This window comes from Lasioglossum baleicum, chromosome 13 (genome assembly GCF_051020765.1).
Source record: "Lasioglossum baleicum chromosome 13, iyLasBale1, whole genome shotgun sequence".
In the NCBI taxonomy this organism is placed as follows: Eukaryota; Metazoa; Arthropoda; class Insecta; order Hymenoptera; family Halictidae; genus Lasioglossum; species Lasioglossum baleicum.
The window spans coordinates 8420590-8443567 of record NC_134941.1 but is presented as its reverse complement, the minus strand read 5'-3'; the positions used below and the strand labels follow the sequence as shown (position 1 = coordinate 8443567).

The window sequence follows — 22978 nt, the reverse complement described above, 5'->3', positions numbered from 1 at the left end:
AATATTTTCGAACATACATTAGAATTTTTAACGAGCTAACAGTAACGGCCGCGTCTGTATCGGCATTTATTAACTCTGAAACTACGAGCATAGAATATTTTTCGTTAACCAGTTCTCCGCTTAGTAATACGTAGGAAAATGACTACATTGGAGTTATATAATAGCACAAAGACATATGAACCTTTGTGTCCACAATATTATTCTATTACTATCTACAAAACAATTCTTGAACAGATTACCTGTCACAGTATTTTCAACTCATTAAATTATTATTAGATTCCCACTACTTCGCATCAAAATTCGCAGTCTATTAGTAATAATTAAAAAGTGTTTTTGAGTAAAAATACAATTTGTCTTTAGAAACAAAAAATTTGTTTTCGTATATGTCAGTTAAAATTAATATTAGTTAAATGGTAGTTGAATTTTTCTGTGTTATTTTAAATATGATAATTTATTCTACGAATAAAAAATTACTTCAAATAAGATACAATCTAGTATCTTTAAATGTTTTAATGATTTCTCGTTTGTGCACATGTCATAGCATTACTTTGTCACCATTTAAAATTTCCATACACGCATGTTCCCCAAGCAAAAATTTTGACAGTGCGTCAACCAATCAAAGAATTTCGACTATTAATTACACTTTACACAGTTGGAACGACGTAAAAATCAGAATAAACAAGTAACCAGGCGTACAGTCCGCAGAAAAAATTATCTGAGTGTAGTGGAATAATTTATTATTAGATTCCCACTACTTCGCATCAAAATTCGCAGTCTATTAATAATAATTAAAAAGTGTTTTTGAGTAAAAATACAATTTGTCTTTAGAAACAAAAAATTTGTCTTTAGAAACAAAAAATTTGTTTTCGTATATGTCAGTTAAAATTAATATTGGTTGAATGGTAGTTGCATTTTTCTGTGTTATTTTAAATATGATAATTTATTCTACGAATAAAAAATTACTTCAAATAAGATACAATCTAGTATCTTTAAATGTTTTAATGATTTCTCGTTTGTACGTGTCATAGCATTACTTTGTCAGCATTTAAAATTTCCATACACGCATGTTCCCCAAGCAGAAATTTTGACAGTGCGTCAATCAATCAAAGAATTTCGACTATTAATTACACTTTACACAGTTGGAACGACGTAAAAATCAGAATAAACAAGTAACCAGGCGTACAGTCCACAGAAAAAATTATCTGAGTGTAGTGGAATAATTCATGTCTTATTAAAAGCACAATGCACACCTGTTGAATGTTACTACATATACACATGTAAGGTGTTGCCGTTATATACTGTTCGCTGATATCAGGGACACATCGGAAGCACGGAATTTGCGTGAAATAGGGACGTCACTGTCAACAATCCATCTTTTTTATTGTTGTGCAAATTGGTGATAATATAAACGTTACAAGCAAACCACAGATCTTTGTGCAAATTTTTATTGACTGAAATTATCGCACAACGATTAAAATAAAGGAAAGATTTGTAGTAAAAATAGGATAACAATTAATATAGTATCAATCTTTGCGAATTAAATGCCAACACATTGTCTTGCATTTTAAATAACAGATTGCTATTGCAATACTGCCGTGTTCATTCTAATGGGCGTATCGAAATAAATTGGCTTTAAGAAAAATTACTTTTTTGTAGATACGGTTTTCTTATTTAACATATATTAGACATAAACTATTTTAGTGCCACTAGTCAGCAGCAACTTGATTTTAGAGAAAGTTGTAGACACGCCCTTTCGAATTAACACGGCAGAATAACGAATTGAAATTTATTCATGATAAATGCCAAATACACAACAGTAGGCATGAAATGTTCGAGCTTCGTAAGTGAACGTGGAATAATTGTCCTTCTCAGGATCCCAGATAAATCCAAGAGAACTTTGAATGGATTGTCCCAATTTTTCTATAATAGTCACTGTCACTACGATCTTATACCTAAAACTAATTAATATTACATTCAATGAACTCGATAGAATTTTTAATACAAAAAGATTCGACGCTTTTTACAGTATTGAATACCTGTCGAAATGCAAGTTCTTAATTTTACTTCGAATGTCTGCGGCAATTAATTCGCAAACTTTCAAGCACGTTGTTGGATCATACGAGATATCTTCGAGCTTATTAATCATTGTAGTCTGCACGATTTTATCCACTGGATCTACTTTAAAAGGATTATAAGCTTCCAGACGATAAGTGTTCTGATATTTCAGTGTCTACAGTAATCCAGAAATTAAATAAATTAATCGTATTTAAGCTAAATAGCACAGTAAATAAAACAAGTATATGTGCTCTTACCTCCCTCTCATTATCCTGACTTTTGTCAATCACTTCTAATTGATTGGGCATATCGATAAATAAATATATAATCTGTCCTCCCAATTAACAATTGAGTACTGCTACGCATGCATTAAAAATACTTGTGTTACTGGCTAGGAAGACTAACCAAGTGTCACTTGGTTACCGAAATAAACAAATTTGATTGATCAATAATTGTTGAAAGAATTAAAATCGATGGAATATTTTCGAATATTTAAATCCAGTACTCAAATTATTAATAAAACGTTTTCTTTAATCCGCGTCGTATATTTTTAATGTATTTTAAACTGTTTTGTCTGTACCAGTTCTACATAACCATTTTTACTATTAATTTCAAATAATTGTCTACCTTTTCTATATAATTTTTGAAATATGTGCACCATTTGAATTTTTGAATTTTCTAATGGGCGCGCGGTTTGTATCGATTTCGAAGAATTATCGAACCAATTCCGATTATCGAACGGTGATCGTACTGATCGCAGTTTTGAACAGTTTTGAATTCGCGGCTTTTTGGAATGCAGCATTTGAAGTTCTCGGGAGCGTAGAAATTGTTTAAACAATGCCAGTTGAGGAAAACGTAGTTTGTCAACTTAAAATCGGAGATAATTAAACAGTGTTAATTAAATGAAAAGGTCGCTTGCATCGCTGCCGAAGTAAGAAATAGGGTACGTGTGAAGCCAGCGTCGTACAGAGGTTAGTTGAATTTATTATAACATTCATTATATATTGCAGTAAATTTATTTAGCGTGAAGTCAAACAAAATTGCACGTGTATAACAGTCAACCAAAGTTTACACTCGTAAGAAGCTGTAATCAACGATGGCAAATCAATAAACATAAGTTTCCGTTTTCTATCCCATATGAACGTTTTTCTACTTCCATTTAAACGAACCCATTAATCATTTGTTTACCACCAGCGTAAAATAATATTTATGCATTACAATTATTAATAATGTTGTAATTATCACTGTTTATATTTAGCTGCGCTTGATGCAAATTTCCTCATCAGTGTATAAAATTATGTACACAAGGTATTAAATAACACTTAAATATTTATATATTTTCGTTTCTTATAATAACATACTTAAACATTTATATTAATCTGATTAATTAAATAAAATGAATTGTATATATGATACAATGACAATTCTGCCTGCATTGTTTTACATTATAGAAATTATACATATAATCCTGAGATTATTAATAGTTATCTCCATGTGTAACAATAATATTTCAAACTTTTCATCTCGTTCAAGTTAGCTATAAATTCGGTAATACCTTTGTTACAAATGTTATACATATGTAACATCCATTGAAAGCAACAACCAAGATTCAGATGTAAATGTGTAAATAAATTCATTTACATATTGTGTATGCAAAGTCCTAAACGAGATTCAATATTTAAAATAGATTTATGTTTAATGAAAATATATATAAGAGTTAGTCATGGTACAAAGAATGATAACATTTAAACGTATCTTCAATGAAATGACAAATACAAGGAAATATACATTCATGCCTGAGATGTAGCATTAAGAGGAAACACGGAGCTTCTTAGTTGACTTCATATTACAAATTTTTGTTGCATTTCTCACTAGAGGTAAAATGATTTGGACAATTTCAATGCTAAATGTAAGACATGAATGTATCTCGTTTCGTCTAATAATGCTATACATTCTTAATACTTCGACATAAATCACTTTAAATACTAATGCTCAAAATATACATTTGTGCTACTTTAGTCTACAAAAAAAAATCAAATACCTACAGACACAGTAAAACAGTTCTGTGTCAATTGGAAACCTTAGCTTCCCTTATAATTAAATAATGAATACATTTGATCACAAAATTTATAAAGATACATTTCCCAATACAGAAAATTCAATAATTTTCCTAAGATAACAATTCAACCTCAGCTTGTATGTTTTGGCGGGCTTGATCTTCGTATTTTTCGCGAAATTCCTTCGAGGCAAAAATATTTGGTATTTGCACAAAATTCTGCAGCACCTATGTTTTAATAAGTACATATACAAAAGTAAAAGATTTTAGCTCTTCCCTCGAGAGTCAAGTGATCAATTTATATTACCTTCAAACGTAAAGCGGTGTACATTGGCTCACTCAGAAAAGAATACTCTCCACGAATCTTCTCCCTGTATTCTGCATAGCTTTCTGGAGAAGAACCCAACACAGCCATATCCAAATCTAAAAAGTAATGAGCATCTTCACCACCAAAGGCACCTCCGATTTTATGAGCGTCTGTACTATGCGTTGTAGCTACTTTCAGAAGCTCGCTAGCTTCTTCCCTTAGTTCCGCCTCCTATAGAAATACAATATATTAAATTCCTATCCTTGTGTCACTGTTGTTAAGCATGGAAAAGAAACAGTGTAACAATAGTTACAGCAGCAATTCCAGCTTCATCTGCGAATGTAGTAAAATGCTCCAAATTCTTGTTGTCACCATCTAAAGCTTTGGGATCATACTCGAAGCTGTAACACAATCAATATGTGCTTTGTTGTGTGTTTGTGTTAAATTTACTTTTTTGAAACTACTCACTTTTGAAAGAATAAGGCAAGAAGCACAGCTTGGGGGTTCTTTAAATTATCTTTGATCTCATAGTAACAGTTCAACTTCTCACGAAGAGAGTCTAGATTATGATAGGTACGCTTTTCTTCGGAATAAGCCTCCTGCAATTTTGTGAACCATGTATCACAGACTTCACTATCTAAAGATTCAGTCGCCTCTTTCCAACTTTCTTCTATTGATGCCATGTCTTCCTACAAATTAAATATTCAAATTGAACAGATACCATTTCCCGAATTTTCTCTATCAGGTTCTATTTTTCAAGCAATATATATTTAAAGTTTGATAAGGGAACAATAACATGTACATTTTTAATCGAAGAAAATGGTAGTTACCGTTAAAAACGAAAAAAATTCGTGACAAATGCGGAAAAATTATTATCCCGAATTTAAATATACTCACGGTATATTAAATGAGCCAAACAATGCGGTGGTTTAACTTAGAGGTGAAAAGCAAGAAACTGTGCTTCGTAGAAAATTCTGATTACCGATACATAATGTATCGTTGCGGGTGTCCACTGACTGAATGAATTCTACTCGATAAAATAAAGTCTGCTTCCACTTATTGATCGGATTGTGTTCGCGTTTTATCAGCGAAATACAGCGCGTCTTCTAATTAGCTACGCGGTATTTCTTGTACGGAAGAATGGTTTCGAATCTTTCGAAAAAATCGTTTATAACATTACGAGCCTATTTAAATTTCATTAGAGAAAGAAATTAAATTTTTTCTTCGTAGAAAATCGCTTACAACGATTTGCATTAAATTCGCGCCTGGTTGGTAACCCTTGTAAGACGGGGTCAGACGGGGTGGGCTTCCCCGCGACTATGGGTTCACAGGTGGCAGGTGGTTCACAGAGCAATATAATCTGTGTGGTTCCTTCTGCCATTTTATAAATAAAAATCATATTTTTATGTACAATTAGGAGGATCATTCTACTTAGCATGGAACATTTTTTATCTCCAGCTTCCTTATAAGTACTTCAGATTCAGATTGTTCCGCCTGCGCGGAAGGCTATATCTATACTGATACTGTTTATCATGTCTGTAAGATACACAAATCATATTTCATATAGGACGAAGTGTTTTACAAATTTTCTTGTGATTCAACACAGAATAACATTGCAAGAATATAAATTAGAACGTTTTAGGTACTGATGGAAATGCGTATCGACAGTATCATCATTCGCAAGTTGATATTTTTTCGATATATCTATAGTTTAACCTCAAAGTTAGATTAAATAATCCAAAAATGAAAGGTGCAGTAGTGTTTTTTGTACTATTATAATCTTGTACTTAAATAATATTCAAAGGTAAATATTTTCGTTGTATTGATTGCAGATAAAGAAATAGATAAAAGCATTATTACATTATTGTATATTCTTATTATTGGATTTCTGTCTATTGCATTATTTCTGTATGGATTTTTCCCATTAGTAAATTATGATAACACCATAGCAACTGAAAAAGATATACCAAAATTTGTAGAAAATGTGAGGTAAGATAAAAGCATATATATAAAAATGTACGTATAATAGAGAAAACAAATTTTATTAAACGATCATCTTTACAACATCAAATAAACCTTTTAGAGTAAAAGTAGATGAACTGTATCAGCCAATGGTAAAAAGACTGGTCATAATGGTAATAGATGCCTTGAGATGGGATTTTATAACAGGGTCAATTGGAAAAGTTGCTATGCCTATAACGAGCAGTCTCATAGCAAATTCCTCAGCATGTTTGTTCCAAGTTAAAGTACATTCACCAACTGTTACAATGCCACGAATAAAGGTGCTATATCTTAAATAAAATCTCTCTTTGTTTGAAATATTTTCAAGACTTGGACACTCTTATTTTCTAACATGTAGGCGTTCACAACTGGTACAGTTCCTAGTTTCAGTGAATTGGCTTCAAACTTTGGAAGTAAACCGGTTGCTGGTGATAGTATATTGCTTCAAGCAAAAAACTATGGCTATGAGTCAATATTTTATGGGGATGAGACTTGGCTCACATTGTTTCCCTCAATGTTCAAACGTTACGAGGGTACCACATCGTTCGTTGTAACAGATTTTACAGAGGTACTGTGAACCAACAATTTCATCACATATATGGATATATGATATAATTCAATGGAGGATTATAAATTTAGGTCGATAGCAATGTAACTAGACATTTACGTAAAGAACTGCACAGTAAGACTGACTGGTCAATAATGATTCTTCATTACCTGGGCCTTGATCATATTGGCCATGTTCACGGCCCATCTAGTCCACTGATTAAAACAAAACTTAAGGAAATGGATACAGTAATTGCAAAAATTCAAGCGAAGGTTAGAGAATTGGTATGTGTAGCAATTCTTATGCAATGATTTTTTAAATGCAAATTAGAGCAAGTAGAATTAAAAAGAGGAAATAAATGGAGGTGTGCGGAAACCCGAAAACGTCGGGTCGGGACGGTTTCTCGAATATTCTCGAGAATCCCAAAAATTTTTGGAATCCTCACTATCGTGTACCTGACATTTTCGGGTTCTCGTACATCTTTAGAAATAAGATGTAATCTATTTTCCATATTTATAAAAATAGTGTAAACTTATTATCTTCAGAATCAAAATAATGATTCTTCTCTGTTTATTATCTGTGGGGATCATGGAATGAAAGATTCTGGAGGTCATGGTGGCTCTACGATATCAGAAACAACAGTACCTTTCATTACGATTGGTAACAAATGCATGCAACACCATAAACATTTCACAGAAATAGAACAAGTAGACATTGCATCTACATTGTCCAGTGTTTTGGGTGTTCCAATACCACACCTTAATTTAGGAAGTGTGTTTTTAGATTCTTTGTATGATTTGCCTGTAGCAAAGAAATTATATGTACTCCATTATAATGCAAAACAGGTGTTCGATCATTTTCAACAATTGACAGACTACAAATCTGAATGTAAGTCGATGACTTTTGTCTACATTATAATTTTTTAAATAATATACAGGATACTTTATATCCACACAGATGCATATCAAAAATATAAAGAGGCTTTGAAACTTCATACCGCATGGTTAAATACTAAGGATCATCCAAATGACATGACAGACGACATTATACTTTCCTACAAGTATGCACTTAAAGGGATGAAAGAACTTCTCATAAACAGTATGATAAAATACGATTTTCATGTGATAGTGGTGGCCATGTTTTTCTTGAGTCATGTAAGGATTAAAACTTTTAATCGTTTCATAATTGAATTACATATGTGTAAGTAATTCATAATTTTTTCAGATGATCTGTATTTTACTCAAAAAGAACGTTTATACATTAGGTACTTTGAGAAATACGAATTTACTGGTTGTGTTAAATATAAGTCTTTGGATAATAATAAATTATTTTTGGAACTTCGATGGCATATCAATACTCCACTTAAAGAACTTGACCAGTATCGTGATAGTATTATTTGTAATAATTGTTTTAATCGTCAATTGTTGTTTACTCGCCGGTGGTAATTATACCAACTTTTTTATGCTCAAGGTAAGAAGATTAAAGCCCACAAAAATTCTACGTATGATTGCGTCAATTTGTAAAGGTTTCATTGAACATTAGAATACAGAAAATATTCTGGGAAAATGGTTGCTGTCTCTCGGTACATTTGTGCACGCGATAAGTCTCAGTGGCAGTAGTTTTGTGGAAGAAGAACATCAAACTTGGTATTTCCACTGGGTCACACTTCTTACACTGTTACTTTACAATTTTGCTGGAAAATTTTATGCGCATCTACAATTGTAAGCCAATTTTACTAGCATACTAAACCTTTTATCTTATGATCTTTACAAGAGAATGATATCTTTATCACTGTTTTAATACAATATTGTAAGACAAGGAGTTAAGTATTATTCTCTGTTATTTTATTTCACAGCCTCATGGTTACGAAATGGACTTTCTTAACTATTACAATTCTATTTGAACTATTTATACTACACTCTCATTCATCACTCGTACACATACTCATTTTTCTATTATCTACTTCTGCATTGTTTCTTTTATCTTATATTTATCGTTACGTATGCCTATGTTGCTTTTGTACATCCATCTATTTCTTTTCTATTTCGCAAGGAGTTAAGCATTTAATTATAAAACGCTTTGTTGTGCAAGGTGTAAATAATAAACTTCAATTTGCAGTTACAGCAATTACAAACGATATATGTATGCACAGACATGCATAAAACTTTTATTGCTACTGATAGGGCACAGAATCCTCAGAAAATTGAATAGTACAGGGGATAAGTATGCTAATCTACCAGACATAGCAGGATTCTTGGTAGAACAAGAGAGTATGTTAGGCATGACATTTGTACTTATGACTGGTAATTAAATAATAATATACTAATGCACATCCACCTGGTTACAAATACTTTTTTTTAAGTATTCAAATTATTTTTACAGCCATTGTACTTTTAATATGGCTCGATTTTATGCACGAAGACGAAAAGTACAAAATACAATCGCTAATAATTCACTCGATTATGGGGGTATGCATTTATTTACGTCACATGAACAATAATAGTGTCATCAAGTTGCCATTGTATCCTCAATCTAGGTAAATTTAATTTTTAACGCCTGGAATCTGTGCAATTAATTCTTAAAGTTATAATACTTTCTTCTTTTACAGAGGAATATACGAAGTACAAATTTTGTGGATATTATTGTCAATTAATGTATTTAATTACATCTATCGTATAGGGTTAACGATCCAATGCAAGCAGGCGATATTTTTAAGAATCGCGTTATTTTCTATTGTTCGAATATGGGTCATGGTCACAGCAATTATACACCAACCATACAACGTGATTCTTTTGCCATTGCAAATCATTTTCAGTGGCGTAATTCGCGCGATAATTCAAGACAATAGCACGCAACAGATAAATACGCTCGTGTATACGTGGATCGGCAATGTGTTTTATTTCTATCAGGTAAAATCAAAGACGAAAATCTCGGCGAGAGAGTAACATAATTGAAAATTAATAAAATAAAATCTTCTTTAGGGAAACTCAAATAGTTTGGCAACCGTTGACGTAGCCGCTGGCTACGTTGGTATACAATCCTACAAGCCAATCATTAACGCATCGTTGTTAATAATTAATACTTACACTGCGCCTGGTTTGGCGTGTCTTTTACTCATTTATCAGGCAGTCCTGCAATACTCCTATAAGTAAGCAAATAGCGACATTTTAAAAGGATCCTCTGGTCAACATTTTGCAAAGAATCTTTTAAGATTTTATTAGTACATTCTTTGAGATAATATTACTTTTTGACAAATATTACAAATATCTGGAAAAAATCGACGTTTTAACCGAAGGATCCGCTCGACTACTAAAATTTGATGCAACAATACATTATGCTATGGCCATTTTTTTTCTAGCACACGTGAGACTGTTATGAAAATAAGTAAAACATATGTTACATGGAGATTGGTGCCACTGACTGCATATACAATTATAATCAGTATTCAACGGCATCATTTGTTCGTATGGTCGGTATTTTCGCCGAAATTGATATACGAAACTACGTATTTCGTTGTCATTTTCATTATAACACTGGTTATATTAATTTTAAGTACGCTGCAAAAGGCGATGAAAAATGATGTGCCATGATGCAACATTCTTTTACACTTTTGTACGAAAGTTTCACACTCGAAATAGAATAAATACAGAACGGGAGGAAAAAGTAAAGAATCAATATCAAGGACAATTTTATTTTGAACTTCCAAATTACTTTACAATCATTTACGCTTATTTACCCCATCACGTCTATAAAAGTCGAACGTAAAAATAATAATTAGTTAATACACGTAAAACAGTAACTTCGCAGAAATACTTTTCTTTTACAATCGAAATGATTTGAGATTTCCTAATTAAGCTCAGATTGTAGCTGGTCTGCATACGTTTACACTTTTAACTATATATATGGCTGTATAATGAATAACGTACACAGTAAAATTAAGAGTACATCGTTTATGTGAAAACGTTTTTGTATAATTGTACACAAACAGAATGCAATTCGAATAAAATCGGAGATAAAATTCTATCACAAATCGTATGGTTAATAAAATACGCCGAAATGTTTTGCGTTATTTTCTCTTCTCTATAATAGACTATTTCAAAATCTAATTCATCTCTCATTTACATTATCACTATAATTCACAGCAGCTCGCGAAGCCACTTTGGAGAAAAATACAAATGTAAAATAGCGATTACTAGTCACGCAACGTAATATCCAAAAAATATCCCTAAAAAACTTTGTTAAAGCACAGGATGCTAGTTTAGTGTCTAAAATTAAATTATTAACTATAGGAACACGAAAAAACGACAAAAGTAGCAATATACTCGTTCGCATTCGCATGTAAAATAATATGAAATCGATTAACAGTAATTGTCAGCAGTGTTGAGATGCTTTGTGTTCTCTTACATTTAAAAGTGTTGCTACTTTCTGCAATAAATATTAAATAAAAATTATCGAAATACAAATGTGTAACATATATCTTTGTCCTTAAATAAAGTAATCAATTTCGCGCGCTCTAAAATAGAAAACTCGTTTCTCTTTTAATAAATAATTTCTCAACGGATTTTAAAAGAATTTTTCCTAGAAAATTTTTGACAAATCGAATAGCACCAACTTAAAACTATAATCGATCTAAAATCATACTAAATACTGCACACCGCGTTCGCGCGCAATACTTATAATGAAAAAGTTAGTACATGACAGCTTGTAAGCTCGAAACAGTACATGCTAATGCTTCTCAGCACGACTCTTAAAATATAAAATATTCGTATTCGTATTATACAAAAATAGAAATACTTTGATATTCATTTATCGAATCACGAAAAACAATTCTACCGTGTTTTAATATAGTTAATCCCGTAACGAGGGTTAATACAGTTGGTTTTGCAAGGCTGTAAAGTTACCCGCAATTCAATCAGTTTCTCTCAAATCGAAGATTTTTTTCATGCACTTACCCAGTGACAAACCGGTTTGCAGTTATCCGAATCAATACCAGACATTTCGCTGTCGCTGTCGCTGTCTAAAGGAAATCCACGTTCTCCTGCGAAATGGTTAACTCTCGGAGCATGTGTATTTGTGACAAATGTAAAATAAATTAATTACTGCTCAGTTCGCTACTACACAGCGCTGGTGTAAATTCGAATAAACCTCCGTTCGTCTCTTTTAATCGAGACATTTCAGTTTCAATAATTAGTTAAAATTTTCTAAAATGGCGAATTCATACCGAGCTTTGTACCAAATTCTAGCCGAGCTCTCTTCTGATACCTCACGTTTACTCTGGAAATAATAGGCGTTTTTAAAAACTATCTTTCTTATAATACCTATTTTAAAGGGTTTCGTGCATCTAATTTAAACCATTTAATTGCATTAAAAGTAATTTCTGTTTTAGTTTCTATCGAATTCACAGTTAAAAACATTTTTCGTGTCCTAGACGTATGATACCCTTAAAAGACAAATATACTTACTTAATTTCCTGCCATTTAATTAACTCATTAACAGCAAAAATAAGCGGCAGGGAACTTAAGAAGAACAGAGGGAGATGAACCGGAAAGTCTTCGATCTTTTCACCCTCCTCTTTCCAAAATGAACAGAACACAACCCCTGAGAATGCTGCTTGTGCGCATAATCTGAAAAAATTTTTTTTAATGTATTCATTATAGTACTGATAAAGGAGGGACTACTGCGAAGAAAATTATAATTATTCTTACGTTATAAATGCACTTAAAAACCACACGAAATTGTTGAAAGGTTGTTTCCTCCAAATAGAATACTCTCTATGTACAAAGCCTATGGATATGGTTACTGCAACCAAGGAGACTCATTAATTAATCGAATAATAATTTTTATATTGATCTACAATGAAACTTACCTAAATGTAAAACTAGCAATGACAAAGCGAAATGCTGTACCACTAAAACGACGTTTGGTTTGGCACCCCAACCCCCCCATAGGACCCCTTCTCTTAATTCAGGGTACACGTAGAGACATTTGGAGTCCATTGACGCGTAAATGGGGCACAAAGTTAGAAACGAAATACACTGCGATAGAACTATGGTTATAATTGTTGGTAGAAACTTGCTACCGTAACACCACAAGACGAACAACGCAATCTGCAAAAGAAAAGAAGAGATACATAGTACATAAATCCTCGAGACGAGAGAGTAAAAATACATTTTTATCTCACACTTGACTCCTGCAATTGATGCAGAAACTTTGGAGATTCGGGGTTTACTTGTTGTATTTACTCACTTGTCCGTTTATAGTGCACTGATTCTTTCCCGTGGCACGTTGCATTATGGTGGTGTCTTTCGGCGTGGCGATCATGGATATCGATAACATTGGAATGATTAAGCAACTCAACCATAACACTTGATCGACAGAGAACAGCGGCGGCAACAACAAGAAACTGGACAGTGCTTGCGTGAAGGAGAGAGTGACCGTGCAACAGACCCAGAATTGCACGCAATTCCAAAGGCACTTCATGTAATGACGAGCCTGAACGATAAATTTTAAGGCATCAAATTCATTTCGATTCATCAGGCTGATTCTTATTGTTACTTCTAAGGGGGCCAATTCTACATCTAAAAATTTAACTTCTTTTCAAAGTTATATTTCTAAATAAAATTTTATGAAAATTACCTGATGGTTATGGAGAATAAAGTATGTGAGATGAACTATATGATTTATGAGATTTACCTCCATAATCAAATGGAAAATGGCGATCGGATCCTCGCGTTTCACGCTCAACGAGCACGCAACTGAGTTCAACGCTCTGCTTATGTCAACTGGAGATGGACCTTGGTCGTCTCTCGTGTGTGTTAGTACAGGAATTCTCTGGCAAACTTGTGGGTACAATGGTTCTACTGCCACTCTAAAATCGTATCATCAATTAACACAATTCTGAACACAGCGCAGAGTAATAGAACAACAGCAAACGCTGATAACTTCTCCACCAATATTCTGACACCTGATATTTTGTGTAAAATATTTATAAAAATGGTACAGGTTTCCGAAGTTCCCTGCCGTGGTACAGGGAACCTAAATAAACCACAAGATTCCATATTTGGAGATGAGAATTTACTATACCTGCAACCAGCTACGAGGCGACCGATAACATACAACAGACCTTACAGAAAACCAACCATAAAGATCGGATCGGACACAACGTACAACCTATCTTACTTAAAATTCGATCAAGTTCCTAGACGAAGATTCAATTACGGAGATCATGAGAAATTAGGGTACAAAACCGTCGAGAAAATGGCCACCGACACCGTCTACAAACTGTCCTATGAAGCTTTAAAGGGAAAAATTCCACAACCTTTTCTCCCAAGGCCACGTTTATTCCTCGAAGGATCTCGGGACATGACGACTACTCAGATGATGTCCTATATGAACCCTGGACGAGTGCAAGTTAAACGTTACAAACCTTACCGAGGAAAACATGTCCCCTCTGTTCCAATGGAAAGCGAGACAATCACAAAGGGGTCTTATCAAAATTTTGCTACACCTATTGTTATCAAAAGACCAAGAAGAGCCACGTTCTGGCAGACAAAAGTGAAATCAGACTACCACACTACAAGTCAGCTGTCTTATCAATTCCCAGGACTTGTTCCTGGGAGGATCAGGATCAAACCTAAACGAGCGGAGATCACTGCTCGAATGGAGGATGACACTATCTTCAGAACTAGTTACAAGATTCCAGGCCGTCTTGTCAGAAAGGAGAACGTTTGCGAATAATATTTGATCTTGTATGCTTTATATTTGATAATTCAGTCTTGGTTTTAATAAACGTCTATTGATAGTAATGAAAGGATTCGTTACCCTGCGTCTGCTTGCATAAAGATTGGCATGTTTTCTGCGTTGGCAGAGGAGCCCAAGACGCAAACTACTTCTCCGTAATCTTGCATAATGTGCAGCATCTCTCTCGTAACTGTAGTGTTGCAGTCGGTGAACAAAGATACTAGTAGAGGAACGTTGTCTATTAGTTCCAAGTGTGGTCGTATTTTGTCGATTCCTCTTGGCAGCTTTGCCTGTAATTGGAACAGAACATTGAGACAATTATTAATGTTTTTAAGACAATTATTTAGGATTGGGAGACTTACTCTGTTGGATAAGTCGAAATTAACAGGAGCACTCTGTTCTGTACTATCCGTGAGACAGCTCAGGGACCGCCATGCTTCCTGACCTGATCCTAAATCTACACTTTGCACCAGCACACTGTCCTCGCTTCTTACTGTATCCTGTTCCCTATTGAACATCGTGTTACTCTTGGACATTGTTCTTTCGTTTCTATTCGGAAATATTTCAAACGATAAGAGAGAAGACAGAGAGAACACAACAAAGAGAGAGACAGTTTAAGATAGTTGCGGATCAGTCCATGCTAATCGGTCAGTTTCTGCCATCGAAATGGTCGATTATGCTTCAAGTAAAATGCATATAAATGTCTGACTTAATCCCCCCTAATTTAGCATACATTATTATAAATCATTGGCATGGGTGACGAGAAATGATCGATTCGTATCGGAGTGATCCAGGAGAGGAGATCTACTATGAAAAGAAAAGGGAAACAGAAAATAATTACGAAAAGTGTGACGATCCAGTTCTCGTGATCCTTTGTACTAGGTGATTTAGACTGGCATGCAAAATCAACCGAACATTATAACATTCGTTATCAAAAAAATTACAGCTGTTTAGCGTTACACGGAACGAACCTATGGCTCATGGCACTCTTGACTTGGGACAATCCCGTGTCGTTCCACTCGGTGGTCTCATCGTCGAATTTCACGGTGGCGAAGTCGGTGTTTATGGCACTCGGTGCTGACATGCTCATGGCACGGCTAGTGTCCAGATTGGTGCTATAATATAAAATAAATCGTACAATAGAGAAAACGGTTGCTCCGTATTTCATTCATGCAGGGATAACCTTTTAGAACACAAACACATCAATGCAGCATATGTATGCAGCAGAAATGTATGATTGCATGCTCTTTTTAGGTATCAGCGAACGTTCTTATTTGATCTAATGTAATCGTATCGAGAAGCAAAAGCACGGTTCTCAATCTCGTATAGTAAGTATAGTTAAAACGTTTATCAAAAGTAAATAATGACATGTTTCATTTAGTGTTTTATGTGTGATAAAGAGAGGGTAATATGTAACATACCGAGGAGAGACACGATTAAGCAAGTGGCTGGCCTCATCCATGCAGGAGTAATTATGCTGATGAGATTGGGCCGAGGGAGTGGGTGAGGACATGGCTGCTGCCTGGCTCACCCACCAACCCACTGGACTCTCGGACCTAATATCGGTGTGTTAGTTATATACGTTTTATTCGTGTATTTAATGTAATGTCGATGAATATAATAATGAGATATTAACACATGTGCAATGGTACAACTGGAAATAATGAACAAATGTTTTTGTTCGAGATGTATCCGCTAATGAAGAAGCCATTAAGTCTCTATCAGAAACTAAAAACGAAACCAGTGGTTGCCAGTAACTATACCGGCGTAAAAATCAGTCGGAACTTAACGCTCTAAATAGAAACATAACAAAGTAACAAACTTAAGAGAGTAAATTCGTAATAGAACGAATATAATCGAAAATCCACTAAAGAATACAGAGTATCGATCAGAAAGATTAGAAAGGGAGGATCAAAAATCGAATCATCATCGCATTCAAAGAACTGGTAAACTTTCTATGGATAGAAAATAATATTCACAATAAAAAAAAAGATATTAATTAATACAGAGCGTAACGAATAAACATGCAAATTAGTAACAGTAATGAAAGAAAGAGGTATAGACAAACATATACGATGGGGTCATGTGTGGATATCTCTCCAGCCATTGCTGTCTCCTGTAATGTACATGCATATCTTACATTCACATTCATAGTTATAGACAAAAGTAGCTAGTAGTTAAACAAAGTTCATATCAGATAGCACCATTTATTTTTAGAGACTTACAACAGATTATTAGATTAAACGACATTTAAAAAATGACAAATACTTTTTAATTGACGATTAAGAAGAAAAAGAAAAAACGAACGACCACGGAATAATCGTAAACACCAGCAACATATACAATTAGTGTGAAATACTCAGTGTTGAATATGTTTTCATGTATAACAGATTTTTACACATATAGAAATATAGCATATTTATACTCTCCAATGTGAGGACATGCCCCAAACTTTTCAATATTAATCCAAAAGCAAAAGAAAGCAAAGCAAAGTAGTTTGTAGAGTTATCGATTATCAATAGTAGAATGGCGTATAGTACCTAGCTCTCTCACTGAGCAACGATATATGACAATTCCATCCGCTTTCCAGGCCCATCTTCTCCGAGAACACCCGAGATCGTAGTTCATTCTCTTTGCTGAAGTGAACAAAACGTATACATGCTCTATCTAGTTGCTCAATCAACTGTACCTGTGAGACAAACCACACATTGACGATTAATCATAAATCCTAAAAGACATTTGTTAGACAGTATGTTATAGTGAAATGTTTTACCATATCTGTTTGTGCTTGATATTGCATCGTAACCATTCCAATGAAGACTTGATTGCATTGAATTTCGAAGCAACTTTCCACATCACTTATATTGTCGTCCTTATTTTCATTGCACAATAAGGAATCTATAAACATTTTCATGAAAACGCTGTACTTATAATTTTACAAATGATGTAAATGTTTGTAGAACTTACCAGTTGAGTGAAATTGTCCGAGAATACCTTTCACTCTAGGATCAAGAACGTTCCTGAAGTCCCAGGGTAATGGGGTGGGACTTCTATGGGGTGTGTACAAATGTTTACTGTCTGCGGGAAGCTCTAAATATATTTTAGACATTTTATTGCTAATACCACGCGTTAATGGTCTATATGCAAATGCAGTGCAGTATGACGTTAAGCTTGTCCTTTGATAGAAATCTTGCACTTTTTTTCTGAAACGCGTATGGAAGAATTATTTTAATTGAATAGTTTAAATGTGTACATATTCCAAGGGTTTACTGTTTTTACAGTTGCTCGCGAATTTATATTTATTATACCTATCGGATGCAGAAAGTGGACAGAGATCATGGCCATCCCAAAACTCGATACACGAATCCAAAATTATGTCTGCTGTACCCTGTGTTAGTAATTGTAGACCACCTCCACTGCGTTCCTTAACTACTACAGCAACCATATGCGGAAAGGGGAATTTCAGCTTCGTTGCAATGCTTAAGGACCTTGCGAATTTGATGTCACGGCGTACCATTTCCGGTTGCTAAAATATGGTATGTAAAAAATTTGAATTCTTTCTTTCAGAAATAATTAAGGGAGGACTCTTGTACAAACGGGAAAAAAGAATCCAATTTTTGAGGAATGTTTATTCGGAAATAGATTTCGAATAAACATTCCTTGAAAATTCGCTCCTTTTTTACCGTTTACACGAGAATCCCTCCTTAAGTGAACGTACAACTGGAATATCACACAATATGCTTACAACATGCCTAAACGTGGACAACTGTTGCTCCAATTGGAATATATTTTGTGCCTGCTCTTGGAAACCTATCTGCTTCGCTAACTCACACAGGCACCTACATTTATCACACATGAAATTTTAGTAAATGGTAATTTACTCTAACGAAAGAAAGAACAGTACAGAAGTGTGAGAGAATGTCCCATGATTAGCATTCATATGATTATATGTACAAAATGATTGGAGTTCCATACACCAATACAGATTAACTATAAATATGGAGGATACATAAAATAACTATGGTTGGACTGACCACATCTGTCCAAGGCTCCCTGATTCGTCCACTAAATACACTTGTCTTGAACTTTGTATTGTATCTTTTGCCTGATACCCACTCTTATCTTCTATACTGTGATCCTGGTAGCTGACAAATGTGTATGATCAACGTTACTGGTAACTGGAAGTGTTACCTTTGGACTGTCTTAGGAATTATGAGTATGATAAACTGGACGTAATTAGCTTGATAATTGGAAGAATTAGTTTGAATTATGTATACAAACAAAGGGAGAAAAATGCAGTGCAATAAAGCGTTTTAATGAAACACGATCATCCAAACGGACAATAGACATACCGTCTGTTCGTAACCGGTACGAGATTCTCATTGTACAGTGCCTCGCAAGTCACATGGCAACAGAACTGCATATAATGCTCTTGCGTTTGCATGTTACATGTGTTGAGTAGAATCGCCAGACCTAGCGGTTTCAATGAGTTCAGATGCTGCCTCCAAGCATGATCATCAAACTGTAGACGGAACGGCAGCGCATGATCATGGGTAAGATCCAAAACCTCGGCTGTTGAATGAGACATGTCTGGAAACACATTTCCATTTAATATGAAATAGACTAGATAATATTTTTTATTTTGCACGTTACCATGTTGAACATAAGACGTTTTGTTTGAGTACTGTTTAGAATCGTCGGTTTGTGTTTGGCATTGGTGTTCAGAAGTTTTGTCTAAGCTACCAGTGCTGTAAAATAAGTAATTCATTAATATATTTGGTGGTTGTGCACATGAAATGTTCGATTTCAAGAAATGTTATTACAGTCTACAGGTTTATTATATAAAACTTTGAGAAATGATGATTTACCTTGAAGATGGGGACAAAGTATTGGCATTGCGTAGGAAGAATACCTTCTCTGCTGTTGGATTAGGCCACGAAAGGATTCCTTTTTTATCCACACAGCATAGTGCCTGAAAATGTTTCAGTACACTTCTTTTAATTGTATTGCTTGTTATATTTGGCTGAAAGTATATTCGCTTGTACGATGTTTAAAGTACCGTGACTGATCCTAAAACGTGTAAGATACTCGCAGACCTGGACATCATGTGCTCCTTACCGAGAAGAATATTGAAAAAATACTCTTTTAGTTCCATCCAGTTGTAGACTACCTCTGGATAGCTTGGACCAGAGATGTCCGTATCCTCGAACGGATCGACAAACTAAAATCATGATCAAAATATATACGAGACGAAGCGTCACGCGGCCATCCAAATTTCACTGTTTCGAAGGCATATTAACCTGGAGCTTCTTTGAAGACTGATAAAGTTTAAATAAAGCTTTAAACCGCGCCATTCCAAAACCGTTTAGAAAAATCCAACAAATCGGAAATACTAACGGAAGTAGAGGAATACCAATGGCGATTGGTTGCAGCAGGAACATTTCGTTCCAGTGACCAATACCAAAGTATTCGTACAAATATAAATACCGGAATAAATTTACAATTAACACAATAACTAAAAGAACTGGATAGGTGAGCTGTTCGATACAACATATCATTAAAAGGTGACGCTTGCGATTGTGATATGTGACTGGTCTGTCGAGAGCCTGATCAAGGGCCATTCTAAGATTCATCAAGTATGGAGTTTCTTGAAGCTTGTAAATTTTGTTCTTCAACGGTGCTCGCGCCTGGGGTGTTGAAAAAATTTCATTCGCACTATGGACTTGGGGACTGTACACCTCTCTTACGTGTAACACCGGTGCTTCTGTATCCTGTAATTATTACACTCTCATTATTTATACAGAAAGTAGAAACATTTACTCTACTTACATCATAAGGAACACAGTATCCAGGTGCTTGCTGGCCAGGTTTTATTACAATTATGTCTCCGGCAACCAATAAAGCCCATGGCAAGTTCACTATATGACCGTCACGGTATGTCCATTGTAAAGTTAAACAGGGGGACAATGGACTGCACAAATGTGGGTAATTTTCGGATTCCCATTGGCAAGAATGTTTTGCAACTGAAATGGTCAAAATACAATTATACACACAAAGTTTCAAACACAAAAGAATACAAACTGTGCAAATAAAAATTTACCTTCTAATTGGTCAAGAAGTATTCGTACTCTATGAGGAATTTCTTTGTGTCGTAATTTGTTATCTGATACAACTAAAATAAAATTTAAAACTACTAAACAACAGACTGTCAGTCCTTCATAAGGCAGTGTAAGGTACCTGTAACCATGTAAAAATGGTTTTTACAGTCTCTTTAAGTCACAGTTCATATAATTTCTGTAGTTATTATTAACAATTCTATGTATTCTTAGTCTGTCTTTACATTATAATGAATATAACTAAAAAAATACTATTTTAGAAGCATGATTATGGTCTCGAGATATATTACATTCTAATATTATGTTAAACTGTGGAGGAGATCATACCATGTCTCGTTGACTGTGAAGAATTCAATGACAAGGATAATGGCATTGATCAAAAGTGCAATTGCTGAAGTCCAGCACAAAGTTGTGTACTGACTACGATGATGTAAAGTGTCCTTTAGCCAAGCTTTATATTTTCTGCACATAATATATACATTATATATATGGATACACAATATGAGTATGAAATTTTCCTCCGATGGATACAAAAATGAGAAATGAGTAAAGACATTACTTGTTTCTTTTGCACTCTTCTTCATACTCTTGCAAAACCCTCTTAATGTCACGTTGCAGCGTCTCAAGAGCAACTGTGGTTGTCAATCCTAATGATTCTGTGAATTTATTGTTTGCTTTTTCGCTCGTTCTAGAGCTGTGGTCCTTTGCCTGATCCCCAACCATTTTCTATACCATAAAGTTATTAAACTCTTTTTATGATTTATCGCAAAGTGTACATGGGAAATTGCATTCAATGCTTGTTGTGCTCATAGCTATGGCAGTCATTCTATTTGTTTTCTTTAACATTCTTTGTGAGCGTAATCGAAGAGAGACATTTGTTGCAGAAGAAATGATTAGTAGCAATCATCCAATGATTTTTTCAGTAGATAGCAGAAACTAAGTAACTTTGAATTACTTGTTAGCTAACTAACACTATTGTAACACTTGGTAGTGCATCTGTAGTTGTAAGGCAAAGTAGCATAAATTACATGATTCTACTTTGGATATTTATATTAAAATTTTTAAACATTCATTTGTTATTGTTGCAGAGAGGAATATAGTACAAGTAATGTACAACAACGATTTTGTTGCATTAGAACTATGGGACACAAACATTTTTGTCAACTTTTTCACATAATACATCCATTAATCTGAACTGTTAAGATTTATCTTTTATTTGTTTTATGTGCACGAAGTAAATTTTAGTTCTGTTGTATTATATTGTTATTTCGATAAGAAAACATTGATTTTTTCTCTGAAGAACACAAGTATTGCCCTTCCTCAGTCGAGGTGTAAACAAAAATTTCTAAAAAAAAATACGATTTATTTTGTTCTGCCTTACAATCACAGATCCATTGAAGAGAACGATTAAAACATGCAAAGTAAACAAAAACTATAGATGAACAGGATGATCTTGAAAAATTGATTCATTCTGTGTTTAATTTATGTGCGGACATGCATTTTCACTGATGTATTTGATCTTCGAAATTGCAGAGATACAACAGCAGTGTGCATTGCACACACAGCATGACTCATAATCGGAAGAAAATAAGTAACCAAAAAACTGAATCAACAGAAAGAAAGCAATATTTCGAACGTTTTGTATGGCACAAAACTAGGTGGAGGAAACTGAAATAAATAAGGAGAAAACGATGCAAATACAATTTATTAATACAGCCATGTTTTAAGGGACAGAAGCAGGAAATGCTCTCCAAAACAAACGGAGCTAGGTTAAAAATGCATTAACACTTGCATAAGTTAATGAATGGGTTTATGGTGTACCGCTTATGTCCGTCACGCTTCGAAAGTGCACTTCGATTCTTTAATAGAGGTTCGTGTATTGAATAATTAAAAATAATGGGAGAAGACTCATAATTGCAAATGACCTGAATTAGAACGAAGAATGCATATTCGACTAAGCTCACATCACGTATTGTCAGTGTCTCATAACGTGGTACTCTGAAAGGAATGCGAAAGAAATTCGCAAAGAGGCCGTCTGATTGGTCAAGCGCCACAGTTGATCCGCACGCGTTCTCACTATTGGCTGAGAAGGTTACCACTACTACTTCAATTGTATCAGTACCATGCTTATGAGAAACCGCCAGTACATTTTATCA

At 34.4% G+C, this 22978-nt stretch overlaps 4 protein-coding genes across 14 annotated transcripts; 2 read left to right on the top strand and 2 right to left on the bottom strand.

The window, feature by feature from the left end:
• Positions 1-3022: 3022 nt before the first annotated feature.
• LOC143214750 (uncharacterized) lies at positions 3023-5665 on the bottom strand. 2 transcript variants are annotated; one of them, XM_076436118.1, is made up of 5 exons: positions 5316-5665; positions 4887-5107; positions 4732-4819; positions 4419-4649; positions 3029-4339 (listed from the first exon to the last, which is right to left on the bottom strand). In XM_076436118.1, exons 2-5 carry the CDS (start codon positions 5099-5101, stop codon positions 4226-4228), a joined length of 648 nt encoding a protein of 215 aa, XP_076292233.1. In that variant the 5' UTR covers positions 5102-5107; positions 5316-5665; the 3' UTR covers positions 3029-4225. The 2 variants fall into 2 exon arrangements, with proteins under 2 accessions (XP_076292234.1, XP_076292233.1); XM_076436119.1 differs by lacking the exon at positions 5316-5665 and having other exon boundaries at positions 3023-4339.
• Positions 5048-10641, top strand: Pig-g (phosphatidylinositol glycan anchor biosynthesis class G). 2 transcript variants are annotated; one of them, XM_076436100.1, is made up of 14 exons: positions 5048-6168; positions 6251-6407; positions 6502-6700; positions 6778-6987; positions 7059-7250; positions 7512-7854; positions 7924-8120; positions 8191-8436; positions 8509-8687; positions 9085-9269; positions 9349-9502; positions 9575-9875; positions 9948-10114; positions 10325-10641. In XM_076436100.1, exons 1-14 carry the CDS (start codon positions 6162-6164, stop codon positions 10554-10556), a joined length of 2769 nt encoding a protein of 922 aa, XP_076292215.1. In that variant the 5' UTR covers positions 5048-6161; the 3' UTR covers positions 10557-10641. The 2 variants fall into 2 exon arrangements, with proteins under 2 accessions (XP_076292215.1, XP_076292216.1); XM_076436101.1 differs by lacking the exons at positions 5048-6168; positions 6251-6407 and having other exon boundaries at positions 6564-6700; positions 6804-6987.
• On the bottom strand, positions 10638-22802 carry L(2)k05819 (transmembrane protein 94-like protein l(2)k05819). Of its 9 annotated transcripts, none has more exons than XM_076436089.1 (28): positions 22615-22802; positions 21382-21548; positions 21150-21284; positions 20807-20943; positions 20536-20729; positions 20007-20477; positions 19766-19927; positions 19575-19678; positions 19360-19454; positions 19059-19296; positions 18741-18851; positions 18452-18545; positions 18015-18232; positions 17674-17909; positions 17480-17604; positions 17247-17395; positions 16775-16822; positions 16128-16262; positions 15678-15821; positions 15548-15598; positions 15069-15255; positions 14788-14996; positions 13660-13834; positions 13213-13458; positions 12833-13073; positions 12672-12765; positions 12429-12590; positions 10638-12240 (listed from the first exon to the last, which is right to left on the bottom strand). In XM_076436089.1, the coding sequence occupies exons 2-28, from the start codon at positions 21543-21545 to the stop codon at positions 12168-12170; spliced, it is 4398 nt and encodes a 1465-aa protein (XP_076292204.1). In that variant the 5' UTR covers positions 21546-21548; positions 22615-22802; the 3' UTR covers positions 10638-12167. The 9 variants fall into 9 exon arrangements, with proteins under 9 accessions (XP_076292204.1, XP_076292203.1, XP_076292202.1 ...); XM_076436088.1 differs by having other exon boundaries at positions 22644-22799; XM_076436087.1 differs by lacking the exons at positions 15548-15598; positions 22615-22802 and adding an exon at positions 22317-22492.
• LOC143214749 (uncharacterized) lies at positions 13818-20327 on the top strand. Its single transcript, XM_076436117.1, has one exon. The coding sequence runs from the start codon at positions 13960-13962 to the stop codon at positions 14701-14703; it is 744 nt and encodes a 247-aa protein (XP_076292232.1). The 5' UTR covers positions 13818-13959; the 3' UTR covers positions 14704-20327.
• Positions 22803-22978: the final 176 nt, after the last annotated feature.

Excerpts from the sequence above, each read along its gene's own strand:
- LOC143214750 (XM_076436118.1), bottom strand. The coding sequence starts at position 5,101 with ATGGCATCAATAGAAGAAAGTTGGAAAGAGGCGACTGAATCTTTAGAT. Across the intron at positions 4,820-4,886 it reads CTTGCCTTATTCTTTCAAAA|CTTCGAGTATGATCCCAAAG; the intron begins GTGAGTAGTTTC and ends ATTGTGTTACAG. Across the intron at positions 4,650-4,731 it reads ATGAAGCTGGAATTGCTGCT|GAGGCGGAACTAAGGGAAGA; the intron begins GTAACTATTGTT and ends GTATTTCTATAG.
- Pig-g (XM_076436100.1), top strand. Across the intron at positions 9,876-9,947 it reads ATGTGTTTTATTTCTATCAG|GGAAACTCAAATAGTTTGGC; the intron begins GTAAAATCAAAG and ends AATCTTCTTTAG. Across the intron at positions 10,115-10,324 it reads GTCCTGCAATACTCCTATAA|CACACGTGAGACTGTTATGA; the intron begins GTAAGCAAATAG and ends TTTTTTTTCTAG.
- LOC143214749 (XM_076436117.1), top strand. The coding sequence starts at position 13,960 with ATGGTACAGGTTTCCGAAGTTCCCTGCCGTGGTACAGGGAACCTAAAT.